The sequence below is a fragment of the Numenius arquata genome, chromosome 8 (genome assembly GCF_964106895.1).
Source record: "Numenius arquata chromosome 8, bNumArq3.hap1.1, whole genome shotgun sequence".
Classification (NCBI taxonomy): domain Eukaryota; kingdom Metazoa; phylum Chordata; class Aves; order Charadriiformes; family Scolopacidae; genus Numenius; species Numenius arquata.
Window position 1 is genome coordinate 1,186,697 of NC_133583.1, and position 27,112 is coordinate 1,213,808.

At 44.4% G+C, this 27,112-nt stretch overlaps 1 protein-coding gene across 1 annotated transcript in view; it reads right to left on the minus strand.

Moving 5' to 3' along the window:
• The window catches only part of GRM7 (glutamate metabotropic receptor 7), a 264,649-nt gene that overhangs the window by 15,242 nt on the left and 222,295 nt on the right, over positions 1–27,112 (minus strand). The window contains exon 8 of the mRNA XM_074151217.1: positions 24,400–25,335. Within this exon, the coding sequence (XP_074007318.1) occupies positions 24,400–25,335 (936 nt within the window). The remainder of the gene's footprint in view (positions 1–24,399; positions 25,336–27,112) is intronic.

A 27,112-nucleotide genomic window follows, 5' to 3' on the forward strand; every position in this document is an offset into this window, starting at 1 on the left:
AAAGTGCAACAAAAGTAATGTACATCCCCAACTTCTATTATTAAAATAATGCCTTTTCCCTCTCTCACTGGCTGAGCACTTAGCTTTTTTGAGCTAGAAATAATTCTTCATCTGTCACTTTTTCCAAAGATTACATCATTGGAGAAAGCCTTCATTTCATTCTTCACCTTCACCGCTGCACTGCTAAATTGACTGACACACAATCTCAGCATTTTAGGGTATTCAGTGCCAGACTTCAGCTGCTGTTATAAATCATATTTCTCTACACTTATTGCATTTTATTCATTTTATACATGACCAGAGATTAGAGTTCAAATGAAATAGAATTCTCTATCCTTCTTATATTCCAAACGTCACTAGTCTAGAAATCTTTAATTTTACTCACTTCAACCACTGAATAATTCAATGTAAAAGGAGAAAAAAAACAACCCGCCTGCAATACTCAGTTTCAGATTTTGAGCAAAATAAAGGGAGGATGCTCTGGCTGCCACGGCTGTGTCTCTGCAGCCTGGGGTGCATCTAGCGCTGGGCATGATCAAACCCTCACCCTGAATTTTGGGATTTGGGAAGGTGTGATCACGGACTGACTCTTTTCAGGCAATACAATACTTGCAATTACTAAAATTGCTATCTTCTCTCCTCAGTTTTCAAAAGAACACTTGTGGAAGTGTTCAAAAGCATGCTGTTGGAGAAACACCAGCAAATCCGTTGGGAAACCAGTACAGCAGAATCATAGAATCGTAGAAATGGCCATGGCGAGCCCCAGAACTTCCCAAAAATCTCTTGGGGATCAAGTATTTCTCATAACGGCAGAGACCAGACAGCCTCGCCACACTTAACAACCTTTCCTCACCAAACAGTTGCTGAGTGAGCATGAGGCAAAGCTATCACACAAGTTTTCTTAAATTATTAACATATTCTAGAATAGAAAATAAGCTTAGGTCAAACAAAGAGAATTCCTTTTACGTTGGATGGAGAAATAAGCAAGAGTGAATATCCAGTGAAAGGTATTGATTATAAAAAGACAAACAAACCGCAAGCTGATGTGTGTATAAGTAAACATATAGATGGGCAAGTAGATGGGGAACTAAAAATATTGTGGCCCTCAAATATAGTCATGCAGAATAAAACAATATTAAAGAAACCTTCGCTCAGAGAAGCTGCCCAGCTTTCTAGAATTTCACTGCATCATTCAGGATAAATGGTGCTAATTAATAGTTAATAGTTCAAGAAAAAGAAAAAAGGTGGTTTTTTTTTAAAAAAAAAAACACAAAAACTTTACATGCCTAATCTTATGCTGATAGCATTAAGCCAAACCTCTCTGATCACCAGTCTGAGAAATAAAACATTCTTAGAAGAGGTCTCTGTCGGACCAAAAGAGGTGCTGGCAGTTACTCCTCGTGACAGGAAAACCTGAAGTAATGTTTGGGTTTATCTGTCTTCCCACACCGGAGGTGCCTTTCCCTGGAGTGAAAAAAACCCACAAGTTTGGGGAAAATGAAGAGAAAGGATCCAGGCATGGCCACAGTGGAGACGGTCCCACATTGTCAACGTTCATCACTGTATCTGGAACACTCAAACACGCAGAGAAAAACCTCTTGAGAAAATTGTACCACAAACTGGCGCTTGCGTACCACACGAGGTACTAAGAGCAAAGACTTTCCCCAAACAGAAATACAGATGTACAAAGCATCTGTTGCCTGAGGCCACGCGACATCCTGCCAAAAGAGCGCATCACACCGAGAGCATCATTTTGTAAGGACGGCAGGGCCCACGGGTACCGCTCTCGTGTGGGGCTGGATCCACGGGGAACACAAACCGACTGAAACGAGAGAAACTACCTGCAATAACCACTGAAGCATGCTAATAACACATGCTAATCTCTCCAATTCTAAAAACTGAAGCCGCAGAATAATAATTAGCAAGTAAATCTCATTTTCATTTCTTCTTAAACGTTACTTTTCTCTGGTGAAGCAAAAACGTTTATGTCTGTACAACATTGGGCAAGGTTAAGGTTACATAGATGCCATATCAGCACAGCAACACCTGTATATAAATAAAACATGCCTGTTTTAGCATTGCTGTAATAGTACAGCCCTTAGGAACAACACACCAACTGTTGGTTATGTGTGACCAGAACAGAGACGCAGGTGCCTCAGGTCTCTCCTATCGACAGCCAGAGAAGACAGCAATCAGAGCATGGACATGCCCAATTTCCCCCCCCCCAGTGCAGAGGAGAGAACTTCATTTGCCTCCTTAGAACATCTTCCCACACCCTTTCTTTCTCTATGCAGAAAGCACAAATAAATGGGGAAGAGTAACTGAAGGACCTTTCTCTTTCTCTAGAAGCAGATCTTCTCAGATCTTCTATCAGCTGTGAAGGACGCATTTCTTCAGCAAAACTTCTACTGACCTTCTCTTCAGCCAGTTTAAATACACAACTTACAGCATCAAAAAAGTGGTTAGCAATCTTGTATTTTGGGGCATAGAGCTTAACCTCCCCTCCCCACAGACCGTCTGACTTCCAGAAACAGCCTCAGGGCTTTGGGAAAGTCAAGGCCCTTCAGCAGGGCTGCGTGTTGGGCACTCAGCAGCACAGAAGGACTAAAAAGCTCCAGGTACACCACAGATCCCACGGACCGTGTGTGCTCAGGATGAAACCAGACCTGCCAAGGTAAACATGTTCCAGCCTCGCTGCAATAACTTATTGGGACACGCATGCCAGAAGGATCAAATGCTTCTCTTGCATCCTTTGCATGGAGCCTTTTGGAAGCTGCGTGAGAAAGTCAAAGTATAAAGCGTCTCAAAACGTGAAGAATGGTCCTCTGAAGAAAAGCAGGATGGAAATCCAGAGGCAGCAGGAGCTTCTGAAACTCCCTCTAGTTCACAGGTTGGCTCTTTACACTTAGTATACTTTTATCGGTGTGGGCAAATGAGATAACACGGTGTGCATTATGCAGGCAGGCTCCTTTGTCAAGCCGCAGGTCACAACCGACGACGGGCTTGACAATCGGCAGCAGCTCGTCTCTCTGCACGAGGTTGTCATGGCAATGAAACGTCTGCGGATGCAGCTGATCTGAACTGCTGCTTTGCCTTGACAGCGCTGGAAAATGTTGCCAAAATTATTCATAGCCTGGAAATAAAAGAGGCGCAAATGCCCTAATGGCTTTCTCCCCACTATACTCTGTTAACCATTTTGGGCTTTGCAATTTTCTTGATTTTTATTGCCCAGTAAATCAGTCAGCCTTACATTACGACGGCAAGCAGCCCTTTCATTTAATGCATTCGGGTCTTGCAAAATTAAATTTATAATCCAAAATAAATATAAGCATTTTTATAGATTTATAATAACACACAGTAGCCTAGTAAGCTAATACTGAAAAAAAACAAAAAAAGAGAAGTAAAAGGAAAAAGTCAAGCCCCAAAACCACCCTTACAAGAGGGGCCAGTCCCTGCCTGCACTGCGGAGCAGCTCCCCATGAGGGTGTTTCTCCAGGTTATTTGGGGGGTTCAGATGGCGGAGAAAGGACAATACGCAGATGGTGCCCGTGCCCATCCTGCTCCGAGGAGGCTGGGTTTTCCTGAGCTGTCATTTCTGAGTCTTAACAAGGAACAAAAAAGAAGATATTTCAGCCCATGCTCTGCTCCTAATGAAAAGCAGGGCTCCATGCAGAAGATTCATTTTACAGAGCAAGCTTCAAAATTTCTTTCTGTCCTTTCACCTTCAATTTTGTCTCCCCTTATCCAGCCATATGAATGTTTTATTTATATCCAGTCACTTTCACCCAGTTGGAAGGCATTCTCTGAAATGAAATTCCTCTCTTTCTGAGAGAGTCCAGTTAATAGATTCCCTTCGCATCCACTCTCTTCACCAACTGAACCTCCTCAATCTACCAACACACCAGGCTTACAAAAAAAAAAACGATACTCCCTCCAAAAAAACATCCTCTGGCCCTCCCAGAAGAGCAAGACTTATTTTCCTCAGCAGCTGGATGCATTATCTTTAATAACTACATAATTCGGAACATACACGTGGGTGATACTCTCTTTTGACTTCTCAAAGAGGTTTCTATGAGGTTGCACCCAAGTAAGATGGAAGTAACATGGTGCTGTGCTACTCAACCACTGGATAGTTATTTCACCTGCATCACCAGGTCTGCTAACATTTTCTGGAGAACTTATTTGATTTCCTCATAATTCTACCTACCTCTTGATTGTTAACTTTTCTGCCAAGGCATCCGTCTCTGGGAGCACCTATTTAACGTACACACTCATTCTGTCCCTGCTTTACCTTTTATCTGGCTGACAGGGAGGGAGGTCTCCACCCAAGGCTTCCACACGGGTTGCTGAAGAAACCAAGTATTCCTCTATCTGAGCACAACCTCAGACCAACCCCAGAGAAAAACGCCTTGCCCATCTAACACATCCACAAACTGAACTATGCCAACGGCCCCGCACCATCCATCCCATGGTAATTACGGGCACCTCGTTTCCTTCATCACTGTGGCCCTGCTAGAAACCCCAGACAACGGGAATCTTTCAAGGTCAGTGAAGTTTGACCCAGGCCTATATTGAGAATTATATTCCATATATTTGCATACAAAGTAAGATCTAATTCTGCTTGGAGACCTTCAGGGGAATTCAAAGTGCAAGCTGGTGTCAGCGGAGGAATGGGGAAGAAAAAGGCTAATCCTACACATATTACTTCTCTTTGAAGACCTTTAGCGTAGAACACTGGTTATTAAAAAGCACTGAAGAATATATATATATAAAGCAAGCCAGCTTTTTCACAGACTTTTTAAATTATAATGTAATCATTATTTAAAACAGAGCATTTACATATTGCTTATGCTACTTAGAAACAAACTTGTTACGGCTGGAAGTGTCCTTTCTATTTAACAACACTGTCACAGCGCTGCACAGAGAGCGCACGTGACCACGCAGTTTGGATGTGATTTGGTGAATTCAAGTATAAGGATCAGTCTGCAATTGCAAACAATCAGTTGCTTTAACTGGCTTCTGATCTATTTATTAGCATGAAAATTATTTTATGCTCCTAAAGTGTAAAAGTGAACAGAGAGTGAGTTGGAGCAAAGAATGGTTGGATTCACGGGAGGATAAGCCACGGCAGCAAAACCTTCGTTCCTGACCAGCCATCACTGGCAAAATAAAGAAAAATAATTCCTTATATTAAAGAAGAAAAGTCAAAAAATTTCCTTTTCTGTGAGTTATCTGTGAGTTCTCTGAACTATCTGAGGATAGTTCACTATTTTGATGGAGCCTAATTTTTCAAAAGCATCTAGAGGCAGAGAAGAGCAGTGCAGGAGGAGACTCCTCCAGGCAGCCTGAGAAGCCGTACCCGGGCCGTCGTCCCTGCGAGACTCCGAACGGGCTGCTTCACATAAACTCCCTTTCCACAGCCCACAAGAAGAAAAGTCTCTGCTGTTCCTGAGGACATAAGCCCCAGATCTGCTGTGTAACCCCCCCCAGGTGCAGAAAATTGCACAGGGAGACCAAAATAATTTTGCCTTTGTTCTGAGATACTGGTTCTCAAAGCGTTCCCTTCCTCCGTCGCTGCAGAATGGGTAAAATGAGTTGTTTTAACATTGTCAGCCGTGCACTGAAACCTCACCCTCGGAAAAAAAAAACAAACCCAAACCCATCTTCCTCCCCTCAAAAAAAAAAAAAAAGCCTGTAATCAAAAAAATCAGGATTTTACCCATGGGCTGTGGGTTTGTCCCCGCGTGGTTGGTGACAACAGCCCAAGCCAATTATTCCTGCAGGAACGATGAGCCCAGGGGGTTTACCCCCCAGTTCAACCCTGAAATCCTGCCAGCAAACCCCAGCATCTTCCCTTCTGAAAACAAGACGAGGCTTTCTTTGATGCTCGAAGGTACCTGTGTGAACACAGAGAGGTTCGTGCCAGCCCTTCCCATCGCAGACCCGTCCCCTCGCCCCCCAGCCATCGTCCAGCGCTGCCCTGATCCCAACGGGCTTCCCGGACCCCTCGCACCCCGCCTCGGCAAACACTTCAGAACAAATCATACCGCATCCCACAGGAAAACCCATCAGGAAAAGGCCAGGAAAGACTCCTCAAGAATAGAGAAACGCTTTGTGATTTTTTTTTTCAGACAAATAGTTCGCATTTTTTACAGGTGTGCACTAGTAGGTGTTAATTTTCCCTATTATTCCTTCAGAGCTGTCCAAGTTTGCATTTAATTAACTAAATGACTCGAGCGTCCAATTCTTGTTGCTACTGATGTATCACAATTAGAACAAACTGTTGCCACGGCAACTGCTCAATCTATCGTAATTCATGAACAGGAGCCAGTTTGCCTTGTGCTTTACGCAATGCTGTGACGCGCAGATGGGCGTTTATTGTTATGCTAAATTGGGAATGGGTAATCCCAGAATACAAGATGATTTAGGTGCTCATTTAAACGAGATTTAATTACAACAAGTCTAGCATTTTAGGATCCTGCCAAATTCCAGTCATTCCACGATCCCCCTTACCTTCAGGGGGTATCGATGCATATCAACGCTAATCCAGAGCATCAGGAAAGAGCTTCCTCTCTTAGTTATCAAACACTGCATTTATTTTATTGTAAGAAGAAACTGAATCTCCGTCTCAAGTTTGATGCTGCAGTTACAATTTACAGCAATACCCAAACCATTTTCCAATAGGGTCTAACGAGGTGATACCGCGTCCTGTACCACTGTGCGACAGCTCACAATTCCTCCTTACCAGCTCCAAGTTAACTCAGAAATTACCTCCTATGAGTCATAGCTCAGAGATAACATTACAAGTCGCGATGAATTATTTAGAGTTCCTTATCAGCAGTTTCATTTGGGGTACTTAGACAGAAAGCAATCTGGAATATTACAGGATGAGGAAAACTGAGTTTTAAGCCAAATCAGCTCACATGTTTAACTAATCCATGACCTGGCAAAAGCTCACAGACCCTATTCTGCATCTACAGCTTATTAAATATATTTCTGCCAGGATAAAAAACCTGTGTTTATTGCTGTCTTCATAGTTGCACAGGATACCTGCTTTTATACTTAACTGAGATTTATTTACTGTCTTCTACCCCTTATTATGTATCAAGAAATGAATGCTGAGTACCTAGTAGTTCCCTTGTCTCTGCATGAGGAAGCCACAAGGAAGCTTGTAAAAACAAGGCTGAATTTGTGAAAAGCTATACCTTCTGTCAGCGAACGCAAGCCCTGGGCCTCGGGGGAGAAAAAGCATCCAGAGGAGGAATTTTTTCTGTGTATGATTGCAATCAAATCAAGCCAGTCCTGCTCCCACAGGGAAGCTTGCTTTAATAAAAGTTGTTTTACACATTACCTTCCATAGAGCAGTGACACAGCACTGGGCACCGAGCAGCCCCCCGCGTCCCGCAGACCCCGCCTGGGCACACAGCCCAAAAACGTGGTTATTTTTGCCCAAACCAGCCCTCGCTCAGGTCCAGGTTGGGCTGAAGCTGGTGCTGGGCTGGAGCGCAGGGCTCTGCCCGCGGCGGCTGGCAGCGCTCAGCACACGCAGCAATTAGCAACGGGGATATTTAGAGGCTCTGACCTTTCTTTCTTATCTTCAGTCATTAACAGATTTCATCTTCCAGTCAATAAAATACGCTAAAACTGCATTGATTTTGAAGTTCTGGAGAATCAAATCACTTGATCTTTCTGCTTAAACTTCCCTGGTCCTCCAATTAAGGTACCAGAACAAATCTTAACTACTACCTAATATCAGTTTTCACAAGATTTTCTCTCCAGCAGTAATCATGTTTTAAGCACCTCGGCTAAACTAATTGATTTTCATTCCTTTCTTCTAGCCTCACCTCACACAATCTGGTGCTAAGCTTTTACACGCATTTTAGTCTTCAGCTTCCTGGTGAATTATTGTTGCTAGTTAAGTTTGTTAGCAGGATCTGTTCCACTACTAAAAAGAGCTATCTTGTCTTCAAATTATATTTAATTATCTCCATTAAACATTACAGGTTGCTCTGATGTTGAAAATGTAAATCACCGGGAACAAGAGGAAGATGATAGCATATTGTTCAGCACGTATTTTGTCCTCCTACTCCCTCTGCATTCTTTTAAATAAATGTCTCTCCTCTAACAGTGAGTCCAATGAAGATCCTGTGAACGCTCGAGATACTCAGTTTAAAATACATACACTATTTTTTAGTTGTTATAAACACAACATGAACATTACCTAATCGGCAAAACCATACGACTCAGGGGCATGGGCAAGGTTAAACCGCAGGTTTCCCTGTCTCTGGCAGAGGCAGTTAATGGCTGGCTGGCTGGCGGTTAATGGGCAATTAGCAGCGTAAGGAAAGCGGTTATTGCTGAGCCAGTAACCTGTTCTCTGTAAACAGGAGTTTCACCTCATTCCCCCCACTCTGGGTTTTGTCACCACAGATATTTCAGCCATTTAAAGACCAAATGCCAACACAGATTGAATAATCTCTCGATGAAGCGCCTGACATCATTAGCTGAAGGGTGCTAAACCTGAAAAACCCTTCATAAAGCCTTGACAATTAAAGAGGTCAACAAGGCTCTCCTGCCCACTGCAGCTGACCCCATCCACAGAGACTTGCCTGGGAAATGTCTGCCAGATAAGGGATCCGGTCTTGTGAAATAGTCTTTTGCACCACTAGAGCTCGTTGGGTACATTCCCTGTTGCTGCCTACCCTTTTCCCACCCCCCACTACTCAGTTTGGGAAAGAAAACATGGATCTTCAGTCTCTGCTGCTGAGAGAATACAGAGATGGGCATGTTAGCTATAGAAAAGACAAGAGTTTAAGACGAAAATGATGTCATTGTCTGGATGGATGATGGAAACGATGTCATCAATGGAACCCCATCGTGGCTTAACCCCAGTTGGCATACAGGACCACGCAGCCACTCTCTTGCTCCCCCAGGTTGGGATGGGGGAGAGAACCGGTAGAGTAAAAGTGAGAAAACTTGGGGGCTGAGATAAAGACAGTTTAACAGGCAGAGCAAAAGCCACTCACACAAGCAAAGCAAAGAAAGGAATTAATTCTCTGCTTCCCATCGTCAGGTGGGTGTTCAGCCAGCCCCAGGAAAGCAGGGCTCCATGACAATTTCTTGTGCCCCTCCAGCCTACCCACTGGCGGGGGGTGAGGAGCAGAAAAGGCCTTGAGAGCTCAGCAACAACCAAACCCATTCGCTATTGACACTATTCCCATCCCAAACCCAAACGACAGCACGGCACCAGCTGCTCAGCGAGAAAGCCAACTCCATCCCAGCTGAAACCATGACACCACCAAACTGTGGAAGGAAAAGGTCTTCCTTGTTTTTCTTGTCCCTTGTCTGCACAGGGCATCACACTCACCTGACGTCACTCCCGACCACGGGGGAGACTATGCCACAGCTACGGGCAAAGGCAAGTCCTGGCTCCTGCACCCACGAGCCATCCGGGCTGGCGTTAGGGATGCAGGATTCAGGAGAGCTTCAGCTCTGTGGCTGCGCCTCCCACCTCCCGAAGCTTCACTCGGGCACGTTGAGCAGAGCACTTCCCCAGCAAGACCCCTTCTTTAACAGGAGGGAAAAATAGTAACAAAATAATCTCTCTCTGATCTCTTCCCTTAGGTTCCCTTTTCTCTTCCAATTTGTCTCCTCGCCCATGCATCAGAGCAGCTCCTCTTGTATATGCTTGTAGGCATCTTTGTTTTGGCAGTCGCAGACTAACCTTTTTCTCTTTGAGAGGCTTTTCATTTGTCATAAGGTATTGATCCTCTGACAATAGTTCTCAGCTGCTTTCTGCCGTATAAACAACATCACGGGTTTCTAAAGCTGCCTGGGAAGTGAGGGCAGGGTGGGAGCGGGTGACATCTCTGTAGCAGGCACCGCAGAGGGCTCCGTTTGTGCTCGCTGTGAACAGGGACTCCTCCGTCCCTCCACAGCCAGGTTAAACGGTGTCAGGGCAGCTCAGCCACCACGGGGTGAGGTCACCAGGGACGACGGGACGTGTCCTGCTGGTGGCTGTGGTCCTTCCCATGCCCAACACCCCCACAACCATGGAATGACAGACACGCTCTGCACTGGCACAGCACAATCGGCTCTGCGGGAGCCCCCCAGCTCTGCTGTGCGGCAAGGAAGGATCCTCGCCAGATTCTTTTGCTCAATTGTTTTTGATGAATATGAACACAGACTTAAAAAAAAAAAAAGCCATTATTCAAAATGCAGAAGTATAAACATGCCCCAAATCACTTTTGACGGGGTACACTTGGGACACAACATTTTTGCTTCAGTCTACGAGAATTCATTGTTGTTTTCTTTAACCTTCTGCTAAGCTTATGCCTTAAAGACAAAATACAAGGCAATTTCTTTGACTGAGTATGATGGTTTCTACTTTTATTATTATTACATGCCTGCTTAAACCATTTAAAACAACAAATAAATCCTTCAGGTCAATATTTTTGTGTTCATCACTTACGTATAGTGAAACCTATTTTTTGCTTTGCATTAAATTGGCCTTGCTAGACTGAAAATGCACTTTCAAGAATAGCTGTTTTCTTCCTCTGCAAATCCAGCTATATTTAGCTCACTGGTATGCACAGAGGACCTGACATTTTTGTGTTACAGGATCTTATTCAGAGCAAACCGCAACCATCTCTATGATCAAGGGAGGTTTTGCTTTGCGATGGGGAGATCTCCTTTCCAGTCCCTGCAACTTCGGATTTTTTACTGATTTTGTAGAAAGGTCATTTTGGCCTTTCTCGGGTAAAACAGCAGCTGAACTGCTACCTCCAAACTTGCGCATTCTCATCGGTGTGGTGCAGGGGAAGACAATTGTACTGCACATGGAAGTCCCTGCTCTGTGATGCCCATCCCGCAATCTCAGCTCACAAATCAATGGCAAAACTTCAGCTGACTGACTCTCTCCCAGCAGGTTTTTCTGCTTCTATTTTGTTTCTCTTTATTCCAAAATGAACTGAAGAACAAATTAGCTCTGAAGGTGTGACCCGAGTATGGGCAATAAAGGATGCTCCTTCCCTGGGAGCCTGACAAGGGTCCTTGATTCTGTGCCCTTCCGCAGGCTGCTCCCATCAGCCATTCGTGGGCAATGACAGAAGTGCTTAAGGACCCATTCTTTCTGCTGAAATGGGCTGATCAAACGAAACCCTGACACCAGCACAGAAGTTCAGCAAGAAAATTGAGAAACATCTGCATAACTTACATTGTATTGAATAAGCTCTTCATGGTTTTCTTTTTGTTCCTGGATGAGCTTAGAATCAGCAGCCATTATTTCTTACTCAAAATAACATTATTATGTTTCTACAATACCCATGGGGTTCAGAAACTGGTTATGATCTGCTCTCACAAAATGCTACTTCAGTTCCTAGCGTTTGGCTTACAATGTTAGCCATGAGCTACAGGATTTTTCTGAAAAGATGATTAAGTCTTGTTCAAACAAAGGAGCATTAATGGGAACTGAGGTTTTCTGCAGCAAAAATCAAGCTGCACTGCACATCGCACAGACCCAGCAGAGCACACCATCCTCTGGCCACCCCTTGTGGAAAAATCCTGAAGAGTTTAGCGCAGGGAGTGACCTTTCAATACAGCCCAAAAGCATCCCACCTGAACCCCTGAAGCAGGACTCCCCCCAGAAATGCACTCTAGAAGAGAATCCGGGGTGCAGGAATATATCAATACCCCTGGGAAGCCACAACATCTGTGTAATGTACTTATCTCAAGCCTCACATACACAGGAAATTCAAAATAACCACTACATTACCACAAATTGAAACTCTATGTTTCTAATAAACTCACCCTTCCTTGTTCTGAGCAAATGAGGTAATGTAATGATTACTTCCTTGTAAACTAACTTTGAAGAGCTATTTTGTAATTATCCAGTTACCCCTTATTGATATACGAAGCTACCTTGAGTTATATGTGACTACTCACACTATTCAGAAGCGCTATTCACGGAACAGGGCTTTGCAAGATGGAATTTTTACTGTTGCCAGCGCTGGAACACAGCGAGCTCGAAAAAAATCCCCCAGTAACACCCAAGAGCAGTTGCATGGTCGATGCAACAGCGCTGCGGGAGAAATTATGTTGTCAGCTCAAGTGGGTTTGACATCGCAGAGATATCAAAAGGCAAGCAAAGAGAAAAGTTTCATCAACAACGTAATTACTCTTCTGGACTCAATGGAACCACAATTATTTCACGTTGAGGTGTTGTCAGTTTATGCTGCAGATAAAAACTGTTGGGTAACACTGACAGGGGCCTATGCAGAGATTGCTTTTCATATGTAAAACTCTCCTGGCAGTTCTACATTTTCTCAAAAAAAAATAAAGAACCAAAAAAGTACATGTCAACACCGTGCATTAAACACCCACACATTTTTTCCCTTTAAAAATTATGTCGTTTTTTAGCCGGAGGCAGCAAAGTATGCACTAGAAATCACAGAGCAAAGAGATGCCCTTCTTCCAGATTTTCCCTTGGCATCTTTTTGAAGTAAGGACACAGGACAGTGGCAGTTGTGCATCACACACGCGCCCGGAGAGTGAGGGACAAATTCTGCCACTCCTGGGGCTCACAACAGGGAATGGGAAAAGGCATTAAAAAATATTCCCGAATCCCAGGCAGCTGGAGATTGTTCATACCTTGTGGCCCTTGGTCACCAGGGCAAAATCCAAACGCAGAAGGCTGAGGAGGAGGAGCTGGTGTTGCCTCCCCGCTGCAAGGATCAGCTGCTCAGGGCTGCACCGGCAGCGTGGAAGAACGGTCTGGTTCTCCTCAGATGCCAGTGAAAAGTTATTAATTTATGGGTTTGCCCCAGAACATCCCCTTCCTCCCCCCAAGACGGTCCCTGCAGCAGCACGCCCTGCCGTGACAGGTTCTCGGAGACCTGCAGTTTCTCTCCAAGGGGAGGGTATTTCCAGTGACAGGTTTTTGGTCTCTCCAGGTGGTCCAGAGAGGGAGACCACAGGACACAGCAGGGAATTTGGCGGCCTTGTCACGTCGTGCCCCTGGTCACAGACGTGGGCTGGCTCTGCCCACGTTTGGGTGGGGAGTATTTTCCCCTCTATACTGCGTGCTCCTTTCTGGGCCCCATTTATTTTTTCCATCTTCCGAATCAGATGTTTTTCCTCTCTCCTCATCACAGAAGGGAATGGAAAAGGCTAGAATTATCACAGCGAAAAGACCCCTCACTTTCTACATCAGACATCAAAGCAGCGTGCTCGCAGGCTTCAAAGAGTCCCTCGGAGACTGCAGAACTACCGCAGGGTTGCTAACTTAAAGTAATTTCTGCTTAAATGAATACATCTCCGTTATGAGATAGCCACATACAAATGTAAATGTAGTATTATTACTCCATTATGAAGATACCTGCTTCAATAATTGAAAATTTCACAAAATGAATTGATTGTTAATTATCGCTTAGCTTTCACCTATATACTCCTGTAAGGCTATTACTGTACGAGCAGGAACACAATGACTGCACGGCTTATACCTGGCTAACGGTTGGTGGCATCCCTTCATTGGAAATGTACACCCTCCTCCTTAGGTAATTATGTGGAACATGATTGTGGCCTTGGGCTCTGCCTGCTCCATGTTTTCAATTAGATTTTACTACAAAAGTACATATTAACATTAAAGGAGCATTACAGTGCAGCAAATGTGATAAAACAGATCAATGTTAGATGTACCTTATGCTTCTGTTGTTTTAAGAAGCATAATCACCATTAATTTATGGTCTTCTGAGGAGGATCTAATTACTCTAATCATCCCGTATTTCACCCTGAGCATGCACTTTTCCCTGTTACCTTGCTTTAAATACCTGCCTTGGCAACAGAGACAACACAGATCTGCAATTTTAGCGGGTCCTACAGCCTTTCACTGGGTTGGCTGAACTTGGAAGGTGCTGAACAGAGTCTGATGCTTGGATGGGAGATCTCCCAGGTGCGACCAAGCACAGGGAGAAATCCCTCTTCCAGAAGAGCCCTGACTTGGGAATACGATGCAGCTCTGCAGGTGATATATTTATCACCAAAACTTCTTCATTCTTCCAGTTATTAAAGATGCCTCTGTGAAGAGCACAGGTGCCAACACCCGCATCCTGCCCAAATCCTGGCTGATTAGTTTCTGCCCAGTTTGAATTGCCCGATGTTCCCCACTTGACGACACCATTATTAATGGGGTTAATGCGATCCTGGAGGGCTCTCAGCACACCCCAGTGATGAGCACAGCCTGAGAACATATATAGAACTACACACACCTGCCTGCCTTAAACTATATTTCTGAGCATGGCTAAAATTGTTACGTACCAGCTGATTCAATGCTTCCAACTTGTAGTTTTTAAATCCACCTGTAAAACGCTTTAGGTTTCTTCTGTATGCAAGGAACTGTTATTACTGTTATGATTGTATTCACTTCTGAAACACTCCAATCTTTGCCTGGCTGAACATTATAAAATTAGTGGTGGATAAAAATCCAGAATCATCATATAGCTCCAGAAATAAGTGAAAATTAAAGCTTTTAAAACACATTTAAATATACAGAGATATTTTCCCACCACTCGTTGTTTTCTACCCAGCATAGAAAGGCAATTACAAGAAATTTCATGGCAACACGTATTAACATACCATTTTAGTCTCCCTTCAGAGAGTAGCAAAACTTCAGGAAATATTTAATACTTTACAAAAGGGACTCAAAGTGCTTTTGAAATACCGAGTCACAAATCCGGTGTACGGAAATGCAGCTCCATCAGTGTAAATGAGATTGCACTTGGATGTTCCAGAGCCAGGTTCTGTTTCTTCTACAATTGCTCCTTTTTTTTGTGAGTGATGCTTTCTGCAGAGACCCCGGGTCTCGCTGGAGCGAGAGTCTCGCTGGAGCGATGCCTCGCAGAGCTCGTGTCTAAGGGGAAAGAGCGACTGTCTTATTGCCAAAGAGAGAGCTTGAGATGGTCCCACCTCTGGGAGCTCCCACCCTACATTTTAAGCTTGAGACGGGGCAATGAAATTATAAACCAGCCCATCTTTTCTAGAGATGTTGCCTCAGGCACACGCTGCAGAGCCACAAAGTAAAATAGCTTCAAGTTTTCTTAAAAATATACAGCCACCACCCAGAAGTACATCTATCTTCCCTTGCGCATCTCCTCATGAATCTTGGCACTGAACAGCCTCCACACAATCCATCTCCTGCTAACGAGAGTCACGCTCGTCCTCCACGGGAGCGGGTACAACCTCGTGTCGCAGCAGCCCTCGGGTCACCACCCCGAGCAGGGGACACTCGATCATCCCCAGCCGCCACCGTGGAGGGAGAGCAGGGTACCCACAGTATCAATCGCCCGTCCTTTCTGGCACCAACCAGTCTAACAACTTTTTCTATCTAAGCTTTAATTTGGCTTTCTTTTCATGACCCCTAAGCCATTTCCCATCACGTCAAATAAATGTGACAAATAACCACACCAAATAACCACACTTCTCTCTGCTACACCGAAGTGTTAGGGTATGGTATATCCAGAAATCCCAAGTGCTGGATATTGAACCACTGAATTTTGCTTCACTTTTTATAATTTTCCCTTCCTTTTCTTTCTTTCCTTTTCCTCATTTCTTTTTCTTTCTTTCCTTTTCCTCCTTCTCCTCGCAGCAGCCTACTAAGCAGAGGGAGATGGGGCAGGTATTCCTGACGAGGCCATCTAATTCCCGAAGCTATCAGTAAGCACTGGGAAGAAGTCCAGTCAGCACTATTATATTTTTCCTGAGCTGTACTCTCCTGTGGGAGTTCTTAAAAGCGGCGGCTAAGGGCCATAAGCCAACAATATTCAGTAAGGGTCTATGAGTGTCTGTTTGTTTCGGGATGAAGCCACCCACCAAAAGACCAGGGACAGAGAAACAAGCAAGTGGCAAAAGATCAGTGACTCCAGAACTCAAAATTCCTGTAGCCCTCCCTGCTTCAATGATGTGTACGTGAATACTGATTATTTTTATTTTGAGCGTTAAATCATTAGTAGCAGTGACGTGTTATAAGCCTTTTGTGCTATTTTTTTCACTAGTAACAGCATCCCTTTCCACTTGGAAGACAAAATGAATGCAGAAGATAATAAAATAAATCTCATCGAGAACGTTACTGAGAGATTACATTCAAGATTTTTGATTAGTTCCACAGAAATTAACTTTGAAACTCTATTGATACTTAATGGTATTCACAAGGTTTTTACATACTTCTACAGCAGTGCTCTTGCATAACCTGATAAAAATGCAGGCCACCAGGAGGATTTTTGTAATAAAGGTTATGACCAAAAAAAAAAAATCCCTTGATTATTTAATTTCTAGATTTCAAAGAACATTTCATTTTCTCTCAATTAAAATGAAATACTATGTACTGTCAATAGCCCAATATTCCACAAAAATGGACTTTATTGCACACTCCTTTTCTTGGAGGACCTCCAGATCTCACAGTTCCAGCCTGGAGGCCCTTAACTGAAATTAAGTGAAGCTGCTTTTCAGTTCAGGCTCGTCTCAGGACAACTCAACTCTAACGTCAGATCATTATATTCCTTGGTTTTCCCAGAGATACAACCTTGAGGCTGGATAAAATTAAGAACTTCAGCATCTGAACATGCAGATCCCTGATACAACAAAGCGATGGGCGAACTGAAAGCATATCAATGAGAGAAATTAGTATTTGTGGTTAATGAGTTATACACAGGTACTATTACTGGAACGCTTCTTTAAACAAAAGCTACAATTCACAACTTGCCTTGTGCAAGCCCCAAATTCTGGTAGATTCAAAGTCACATTCCGTGTGAGCCTCAAAGCCTGATTTTCTCCACCATCCAACAGTATAAAACTCCAACAAATGCTGCATTAAAATCCTCATAACTCCCAAATCCACCTATATAGAGTTGCTATAGCAACTGTCATCTCAAGCCTTCCCAGGGGAGAAAATAAATGTGTGTCCTACCTGGTTAATCGGTATTTGTGTTACAGAGAATTGAAGGGTAACTTCGTTTCACCAAAAACTAGAACATATACTGAAGTGCTACCATGTTAATGTGACATTATTTAATCTGAATAAGAATCCATTTTGCATGTGCCTTCAAATTATAGTATTTACGTAACATTCAACACAATAAGTAAAAATGTTGCTGCCAAATATACCTGACTTGCCTTGCTTATGATTTAAATAAAATGGGCATTATAAAAATAGAGACACAAGAAGGAAGGTGGAAAAGTAGAAGGCATTAAGGACTGCATGTTTCACAGTCGTCGTATTACAATTAAAAAAACCCTCTATAACCCAGGGTTCACGCAGTCTGAATGCAAAAATAAGCTGATGGGGAACGATGACTGCAAGGTCAACTGTTCCCCACTTCTCTTCATTCTGGGATGAATAAAGCTCCCAGGCAGGAACACCACAGTGGCTGAGAAACCATCCTCACTCGTTCAGAGTCAGGATTATAACTTTTTTAACTAGAAAAAAGTCCTGAAAATACTTCAAGAAGAAAATCCCATTTGGAGAATATATTCAGGTGCATGTTGACAGTTATCACCAGCTCGTAGACATATCCAGAAATGTATTATTTTAATCTTAGCAATTACTAAATAAAAGTAATCACAGCTACGAGGCAATAAAATATCTGTGAAACATAAAAATATAATGATGACATATCCCTCTATATTAGTTCAATGACATAATTTGAGAAAATAAGATCTTAGGGGAATATTCAACATACACAACTACATCTGTACATAGTTAAAAGGGTACAGATACAGACTTCAAAGCTGCCGAGACAATGATTTCTTTTAATCTAACGGTTACAGCTCTGGCAAGTTTCTGAATTGTGTTCCTCCTGCGGGATGCGAGGAGCAGCCTCGCAGGAAGCCCTACATCTCCAGGCACTAACAAGGGATGCCATCAGCCTGAGTAACGGCTAAACGCACGTACGGTAACGCAGAGCAGCGTTGGGTTTAGGGCACACCAAGTACCCACCTGGATTTCTGGGTACATAAAGCAGATTGATGTTCAGGTCTGCCATTGAAGGGGGTCTAATTTTTCAGTATTACATTCTAGGGACTCAGGAAATTTAATTTAAGCAACAGAATATATAAATATTTATATATATGGTAATACTAAATAACCATAGGAGAAGAAAATAGCCTGTGAGCCCATAGTCCTTCATAATTAGAGCTGAACTTTGTTAGAAGGAAGGGAGAACACAGTGGCAAGAAAAAAACTAACCACCCTAACCAAGGCCACAGGCAATTCCTCCCACGCTATTTATCTTCACACCAATACCATCTCCATACCACCACCAATATACCCAAAGTCAACATCTCCATAGTCTCCTCTTGCATCTTTCCTGTGCAAATACTGTTTTAAAAAAAGAGATTCTTTCCAAAAACTTATTTTAAATTTGGGATGTGTTTTTTATCTCAGCTGCCTTCTTGGGAGATTCTCCTGCACCCAAGGAGGAGGAGAGGGATAAAGACCCCTGGGAAGGATGTTAACACTGTCCCTGCTGCTCCCGAAGGCACCGGCTGAGGATGCCCCGCACGGGGCTGGGCGTTGTGCTTCTCTCTGCCTGTCTCAGACACCTTTTAATATTCACTTGATCGTAAATAAAACTACATTACACAACAAAGGTTAAAAAAAAAGGTAATAAAAACTGTTGAAAAGTATTGTTTTTCCTAACAATAAATTGACTTTTATATACAGAAAAAGCAAACCAGTATTTTAAGAAATCTACATATCAGATTGATATAACCACAGCTGCTTTTCCCCTTTCACTTTGTTTGTACCATGAAAGTATTGCCTGTGGAAATCCGCAACGGTGCAAGTTTTAAAAATATTTACTTTACGAGTGAGACTAATAATAAAAACCCAACCTATTACTGCCACCTATGAAGCAACACTTCCAGGGTGTGTTAGAGCAAATCACGTGCCCTGCCATGCTCTTGCTTTTTACAGTATCTGTAAAAGGAAAACAATAAAAATAAAAAGAACCCAAGACATGAAAACACGTGACTTTGTGAAACCAGGTTAATCTCATACCCATCTCCTGAAGCCAGGGACCATCCTTCCCATGGAAGGAGCAGACGGATGTCCCACCGCAGTGTCCCCAGCAGCCTGGGGTCCCCAGGCACTGCCAGGACACAGCAGGGGGACCGGGCCCCCATCAGTCCCCACAATCCCCTACTGCAGTCCCTGCCACTGGAAGAAACAGATAATCAAGGTAAAAGTGGATGAAGAACCCACCAAGAGGCTGCAAGGACTAATTAATCTGTGGCACAGGGTGTGGGGCGCAGGTTCCCGCAGGACGTGTTCCCGCACCACCCGCACTCCCCTCCCATCCCTTCCCTCCCGTACTCTGAAATTTTGACTCAATTTGGCTTATTGATTTCGCCATGCCTCGCCTGACCTTACCGAGCAATCTCTGCTCTTTTCAAGTGCCACTTTGTATTGACTCTGCTGTGGAGCTATGACTCCTATAATTGGTTTAACAGCTCTTTGAGGCCACTTTGTTGCTGATAAGATACCCACAGATCCGCGGAGAATTTAAAATAGTTTTGTTGTCAAAAACAATTACACCGGGAGCGTAAAGGCAGCATTTCATCCCTACAGCTCCTCTCCCAACCTTCGGGTTTACAAGCTGAGCAAAACCAAGGCAGGAGCTGGGTGGCAGGTGGGGATGGACGTGGTCCCCCATCCTCGACCCCCCTAACCCACTGACCTTTCAGCTGATGAGGGTTTTGATCATTAGGAGCTGCTCAGAGTTGGACAGTAAGTGACTGTCTTCTCTGTAGAGACTCCTCTCTATATTTAGTGGCTTTCTACCAAATACATACTAAAGGAAGGATCTTTCTGCACAAAGACATGGCATGATTCCAGCCCCCAGAACTGTGTCCCGGGCCTCAAAGGTTACATCAGCATTTTAGAATATACATGAATAGTTATAGGAAAAGACAAAAACACTCCACCCTGAAACACAACCCCCAAAACCTAGACAACAGCAGCGACTCACAGGTAAGGAGCAACAGCTCCACGACTGTTGCATCAAAGCCAAAGAAAGTCAAAGAATGGTGAAACAAGGTAAGGACAATCATATTCCATGCCCACTAGGAAACAGCATCACCAGACTAAGCCTATAAATTATAACCGACCATGTGTTTTCTGAATTTTCAGATAGTGGACAAAGAAACTGGCTGAGTAAATGCAAGCTGTGAAAAGGTCAGGAATTTGCTTTTTCCATGTGCTGCCTCCCATACGCTGAATGTTTTATCTCCACCCTGTAGCGCAGACTCCGGTATCTGGCCTTCCCCAAAGCACACTGCCTCCCCCCAGTCTGCTGCAAATGCTACGGCTTGAATCATTTGCCTTTTATGCAGTACTTGCAGCATACTTCTCGTTCTTCTTGTTGTTGTGGTGGTTGTTATTTTCTACACTGAACAAGGCAGGTATTTTCGATATGCTTCCTACCAAACAAGATTATGCTTGTATTTATTGATAAAATAAAATAAATCCATACAATGAAAATCACAACATTATATATAATGCCATTTCCCAGTTTAAAAGATTGTGTTGCATGAGATTTTCAGCAGGTGCAATTTCCATTTCAGCAGAGCCCTGCATGGCTAAGCTTAAACACAATATTTCCCGGAGAAAATTTCTGACAGGAAATCACTAGCGATCACAAAAAAGTAGAACCCCCTCACCCCCACTCGGAAAGAAAAGAGAGACGGAAAAGAAAGCAAAGCAGCAAAGGTCCTGCAGCTCAATCTCTGCGTAGAGCAGAAGGGGGGAAAAAACCCCAAAAGCAAAGCCATACGTCCAGCACTAGGCCTTGGCACAGCGTGGTGGTCCAACGTGCCACAGCCAATGTGAGCCAACAACTACAGGCTGGGGGAGCCAGAGGGACCATCCATAGGGACGCTACGTCAGTGCATCCATGCACGTTGCATGTACACCTGCTGCTCAGGTGTGATGGATTGAGAATGGATGGAGAGCAGCCCTGAGAAGGACTTGGGGGTGTTGGTGGCTGAGAAGCTCCACATGCTCTGACAACATGTGCTGGCAGCCCAGCAAGCCCCCCGCATCCTGGGCTGCATCCCCAGCAGCGTGGCCAGCAGGGCGAGGGGGGGGATTCTGCCCCTCTGCTCCGCTCTGGGGAGACCCCCCCAGTGCTGCCTCCAGCTCTGGGGCCACCAACAGCAGAAGGGCATGGACCTGTTGGAGCGGGGCCAGAGGAGGCCACGGAGATGCTGGGAGGGCTGAAGCCCCTCTGCTGTGTGGACAGGCTGAGAGAGTTGGGGGGGTTCAGCCTGGAGAAGAGAAGGCCCCGGGGAGACCTTCCAGCCCCTTCCAGTCCCTCAGGGGGCTCCAGGAGAGATGGGGAGGGACTCTGGATCAGCGAGGGGAGCCATAGGAGGAGGGGGAACAGTTTTAAACCAAAAGATGGAAGATTTAGACTAGATAGAAGGAAGAAATTTTTTACTGTGAGGGTGGTGAGACCCTGGCCCAGGTTGCCCAGAGAAGCTGTGGCTGCCACATCCCTGGAGGGGTTCAAGACCAGGTTGGAGGGGGCTTGGAGCAACCTGGTCTGGTGGGAGGTGTCCCTGCCCAGGGCAGGGGGTGGCACTGGGTGATCCCTAGGTTTCCCTGGGCTGGAGCACAGCACAGCAAGGGGCTGTTTACTTTGCCCAGCACCTTCTTCTGTGCTCTGTGTGAAATCCAATTAATCATCATCTCTTTTGCTGTCCTACATGAATTTGTATGAGAATCTTATCCTTTCAAAGAAGGACAGGGTAATTCAGCTCTGTGACAGCACGGAAACCTACAGCTTTTGCTACCAAACGATTTTCAATGCTGGCAGCAGCCTTTGAAATTCTTCGGGTCTTTCTATCACCAGGTTAAATCTTTGCAAACAACAATTTAAAGCACTTCATCTCGGTCACCTGCAGGCCTGAAGCGTTCCCAGGCAGGGAGCACAAAAGCTGCACTGCACTCCCTGCATCAGACCAAAGTTACCAACGGGCCCCACTGCATTTAAAGCCGCTTACGCTGTTTCTTATCTCTCCCTCGACAGGGAGAGCAGAGGTGTTGGAAGCATTTGTAAGACTTGGCAGACCTCCTTTCCAGTGGAAATTAATTCCCTTTAGGGATGCAATGGATGTCTGTAAAGCCCATTGCAGAGGTGAGATGATACGTGAAAATCTCCATAACCTCTGCTTCCTCCTGGGTGATCCCCCCTTCCACCGGCAAACCGAGGCCAAAACAATTCCACATCTCTGTGGAATCCACAACCAACCTCCTGAATCGCAAAGGACAAAGCTCTGGTGCAGGCACCTTCCCACGGAAGAGACCTGTAGCCAAAGCCATGGACCTGCCTGAACACCACCACTGTCTTCCTCCAATTTTACTCCTATAATCCATAAGTTTAACAACTTTAAATTCGGAAATTATGTCGCTGGCATAAAATGGGATGTGTTAGCTGGGATCTGAAATTTCCTCACACATTTAAAAGGTGCAATAATTTTATCCACGGCGGTGACCTTGCCCAAGCCTTGTGTTAAAGAACAAGTGTTAAATGAAGATAGAGAGGGGGAAAAGGTAGCAAGAAGCCAAAGCTCCTTCGTGCACAGCAAAGTTTGGGTTCAGTGCGTGGGGATGACTGACAGTACGCTACTGCATCCATGCAAGATCTGTGGGAGAGCATTTGAGGTGAGGTCAATGAAGTCTAGAACACTGGGGGAAGTAGATGGGGTCAGGGCTGGGGAGGGTAAAACAGCCTGACGGCGGTTCAGGACAGCCAAATATTTTCATTTCTCCCTAAGACTAGAGTTGCAGGTATTTGCAAAATCACTCTGAAATCACAGCCATCTCCAAATAAGATTCAGAGAGAAGTAAAACCAGATTCTCCATCACCGAGCACTGGCTGGAGCCACTTGGGCAGCAACAGAATGTGCAGAAGGGGCCTGAGACCCATGAGGGAACCAAAGCTGCAGTGCTCAGTCCTGCACAGTTTGGTTTAGCCCTGCACATTGCAATAGTAGATAAATTTAAATACTAGATCAATTTGAACACTGTTTACTCAAAATGCACAGAGCAACTAAGGTTCTCTTTTCTTAAATACATTAAATGCAAATTTGAAAAGGTTTTTTTCTTGCCCATCGACCTTCTGGCAATGTCTTGGAAAATGAATCGTATTGCCCTCTGGCTGTTTATTATTGCCTTCTGTCTCCAAGGCCACCATCCCCACCAATAAATATAATGGGAAGATGAGAGTGACTTTCTCCTTGTTCCTTTGTGCGAGATAAAAGAGTGGCTGTTAGTGTTCGTGCCTAAACCATCACAGCATCAGCTGCAACCCGCTGGGCTGGCATCCCGGATGGCTGCTGGTCCCAGCACAGATGATTCAATGTATTTACAAAGACCACTTTAAACCTGATTTCTGTGGGCAGCAAAGCCCAAAGTTGACCAAGTTTTGCATCTCTTCACGTGCATGTCTGCTCTGATTGCCGGGGCGTATTTCCCTAAGCTGAGAGCAGGGGATGGAAGTGGTGTGCACATGAGCCCTCAGACAGCCGCACTGCAGGGTCTTCTGCGCCATCTGAAGCCTCTCAAAGCCAACGGGAATCTTTTAATCAAGTCTGACGGCTCTTTGCAGTAATTAATTTTTGGAACAATCCGACTAATGGATGAGATCCTAACGTTTGGATGCTTTTTCTTAAATCACATAACTGTAACATTTTGAACTGGCTTTTGATGAATGAACTCCATGGGCTTAATAGACCTCACTTACGAAGAGAAGCAGCCTGGCTTTCGCTCCAGGACTCTGGCTATACCCCTACCATGAGCTATAGGGTAAGTCTGCCTGGGCTAGTTTAAAAATAGCCAATACAGATAGAGGGCCAGTCTAGTCTCAGCAGCTGGAGCTCAGGACAGACGATTTACCTGCGGCATAAATGTGCCCTGAGGCTGCTGTTCCTGAAGCACAGCACTCATCAGATGAAGCACCGAGCTCCAGAACCACAGAAGACTACGCCACTGCTTTTTGACAGTTTTTTTGCTTACATCTTGTATTCAAAATGATTTAGATAAGAGATGCCTCTCTCTGGACAATATGACAGCTAATTCCCACTTATCCAACTGAAAAGATACAATTGAAATGGATGCAACAATAAAACTAATGGCTAATATGATTGCTATTGATCATTTGCCAGTTTATCAAATGAATAACCCACCAGCGAAATGGAGAAGGAAAATAGTGCTATATATTGCGCATGTCTCAGTAATGAGCTAACTGGATAGCTCGTTTTAAAATCTATGTAAAGCTGAACATCAGTAATTTAGAACTGCAATGAATCCTGATACATCAGGTGCACGTTCGTTCATTTTTCACCTACCTTTTCGGCTGACTGGGCAGTGCCAAAAAATATTGGAATGAAGGCAAGCCATACTATACAGGTAGTGTACATAGTGAATCCAATGGGCTTAGCTTCATTAAAATTCTCTGGGACACCCCGAGTCTTGATGGCATACACAGTACACGTAACCATTAGAAGAATGCTATAACCCAAGGAACAAATGATTTGTAGATCCGTAATGTCACATTTGAGAACTCCTCTGGCTTGATCGGGGTTCATAGTTTTCTGCTCATCATAATCTATGATGATGTTGGGTGGGTCAACGGCGAACCAAATAAAGACACCTAGAAGCTGAACAGATATCAAACTGGAGGTGATCGCCAGCTGCGACGTGGGGCTTATAAGCCTGGGTGCTGTCACTGACTTTTTGCCCTGTTCAAATATGCGGTAGATGCGGTTTGTTTTAGTTAAGAGGGCTGCATAGCTGATGCACATCCCCAGGCCCAAAAAGATACGCCGGAAGGAGCACACGGCAACGTTTGGTTTGGCGATCATCAGAAACGTGATGATGTAGCAGAGAAATATCCCTGTTAACAGGACGTAGCTGAGCTCCCTCCCCGAAGCCCGGACAATGGGAGTGTCGTTATATCTGATGAACGTTGCCATGACAAAAATGGTGGCAATAATTCCCAGCATGGCCAAGAAGACGGGTATCACAGCCCAGGGCGAGTGCCACTCCAGCTTGACGATGGGTATGGAACGGCATCCCGTTCGGTTCTCGTTGGGCCGCTCGTTGTATGAGCAGAGCAGACAGGTCACCTCGTCAGCCTGGTACTGGTAGCCGTCGCAGAGCTCACAGTGCCAGCAGCACGGCATCCCCTTCACCATCTTCTTCCTCTCCCCTGGCTTGCAAGGCAGGCTGCAGACTGAGGACGGGACTTCACGCACTCCTTTGCCCCACTGCATTTCATCGATCTACAAGACAGGTGAAGTAGAAAGAGGCTGGTTATCGAGACGCTACTATCAGACACCCGGGGTGGGAATGGAAGAGGCAAGGACCAAGGGCAAACCTACAACAGAGAAAAACCAAACGGATAAACTTTCTATGTGGTAGGCTCCTGGGAAAGCACCAGGAACTACACACATTAGTGTCTTCACATGGGACTCTGATGCATGACTGTATTTACTGCCTTCGTTTCTCATTTTTATTAGTAGTTAATTCTGGTGGAATGACACACAACATCAGATAGAACAGTAGAGAGTAACTCTCTCCCTTTTTTCATGAAATTTTGTAAGAACATGGCAATGGCTTGAGGGAAGGCAGTGGTGACATTCACAAAACTGCTTTTCATGCATCTAGAGCCTGGGGCTTCTTACCGAGACCAGAACAGGAGAGCAGAGCTCCCTTCTCGGATCTACTACTGACCAGGTTAATATTTTAAATGAGGTGAAAATGTGTCCTATATAAGAGATGGAATTGGTGAGAAGGTGGCAAGAGCTGCAGTATGAGCCGTGCGAGAAATATGAAGGACAAAGAAAATAGTCAGCAATGAAAAATGCAATAATTAGATAATATTTCATTTCAAAGTCACACTCCGCTTTTGAAATACCATACATGCTTCTTGGAATGCAAATTATTAATGATTGTATTAAGTAAATGTAAAGTCTCACTCGTCCCACAGTCTTAAGAAATCCAAGCTCCAAAGTATGTGCAAAAAGGCTCCCAAGTACTGCAGAAAATTAGACTCACAAATCATTTCAAACTAAAGCCACTAAGCAGTTTCCAAGAACAAGGAAGGTTTAGCATTGGGCCCCTCCCCGAAATAGTCCAGACTGGAACCACTGGGAAGGCTCTGACATTCCCAGCACCAATTCATTGCACCAGTCACCAACTCATCTGCCAAGTAAAATTTCAGTGGCTCCACCTGCTTCTCTGGGTGTGAACGTACGGCTTTTCCAAATATAAAACCTAATGACCTGGGACAGATGTGAATAAGTGTTATTAAAAACAAAATTTCAGCTTTTCTTGTTTTTTTAGGTTACTTAAATGCTTACAAGCTCCAGTATTTTCCCTACAAGTAAAAAATTCTAAGATGAGTTTCTTGAATCAGTTGCCTTGATTATTTATGTATACGGAAGACTGGGGTTTGCAAGTCTTACAAACGGAAGGATTAAATTGCACTTTTATAATTTAATTCAAAATAGATCCTGTGTCATCTTCATTTCATATATTTGAAAAAAAAATAAATCTGAAGTCACACACTGCTCTAACACTGTACTAGCAATAGTCTCTGCTGTGAATGTGAAGGATGCAAGCCCCAGACTGCACTAGATGCTGCAGGCAGATGTGTCTTATGTCTTGAAAAATCACGTATCTGCCCATCATCCACTTACCATCACCATAAGTGGCACAGCTTCAACAGTATGATGTGCAGACTGGTGCTATTACAGTTCATCCACTGATGAATTATCTGATAAATGACAAAAAAACCCCACTAAACCCCACAGCTGGTTCACTGTAGGAAATTCAAAAGAGCTGAGAACTTCAGAGTTGGCCCCGCTCCATGGTATTTGGATCCAATAGAACCACTATGTTAGAGTAGGACACTATGTTTTGCCCTGTCACCTCAGCACAGAGGGGAAAACACCCCAAAGCCCCAAACTAAAACCAACCAAAAAAAACAAACCCAGAAAAGAAAAAGGTCCCTCCCAGATCCAGTGCCTTCCCCACAAGCACAGGGCAATGCAGCAT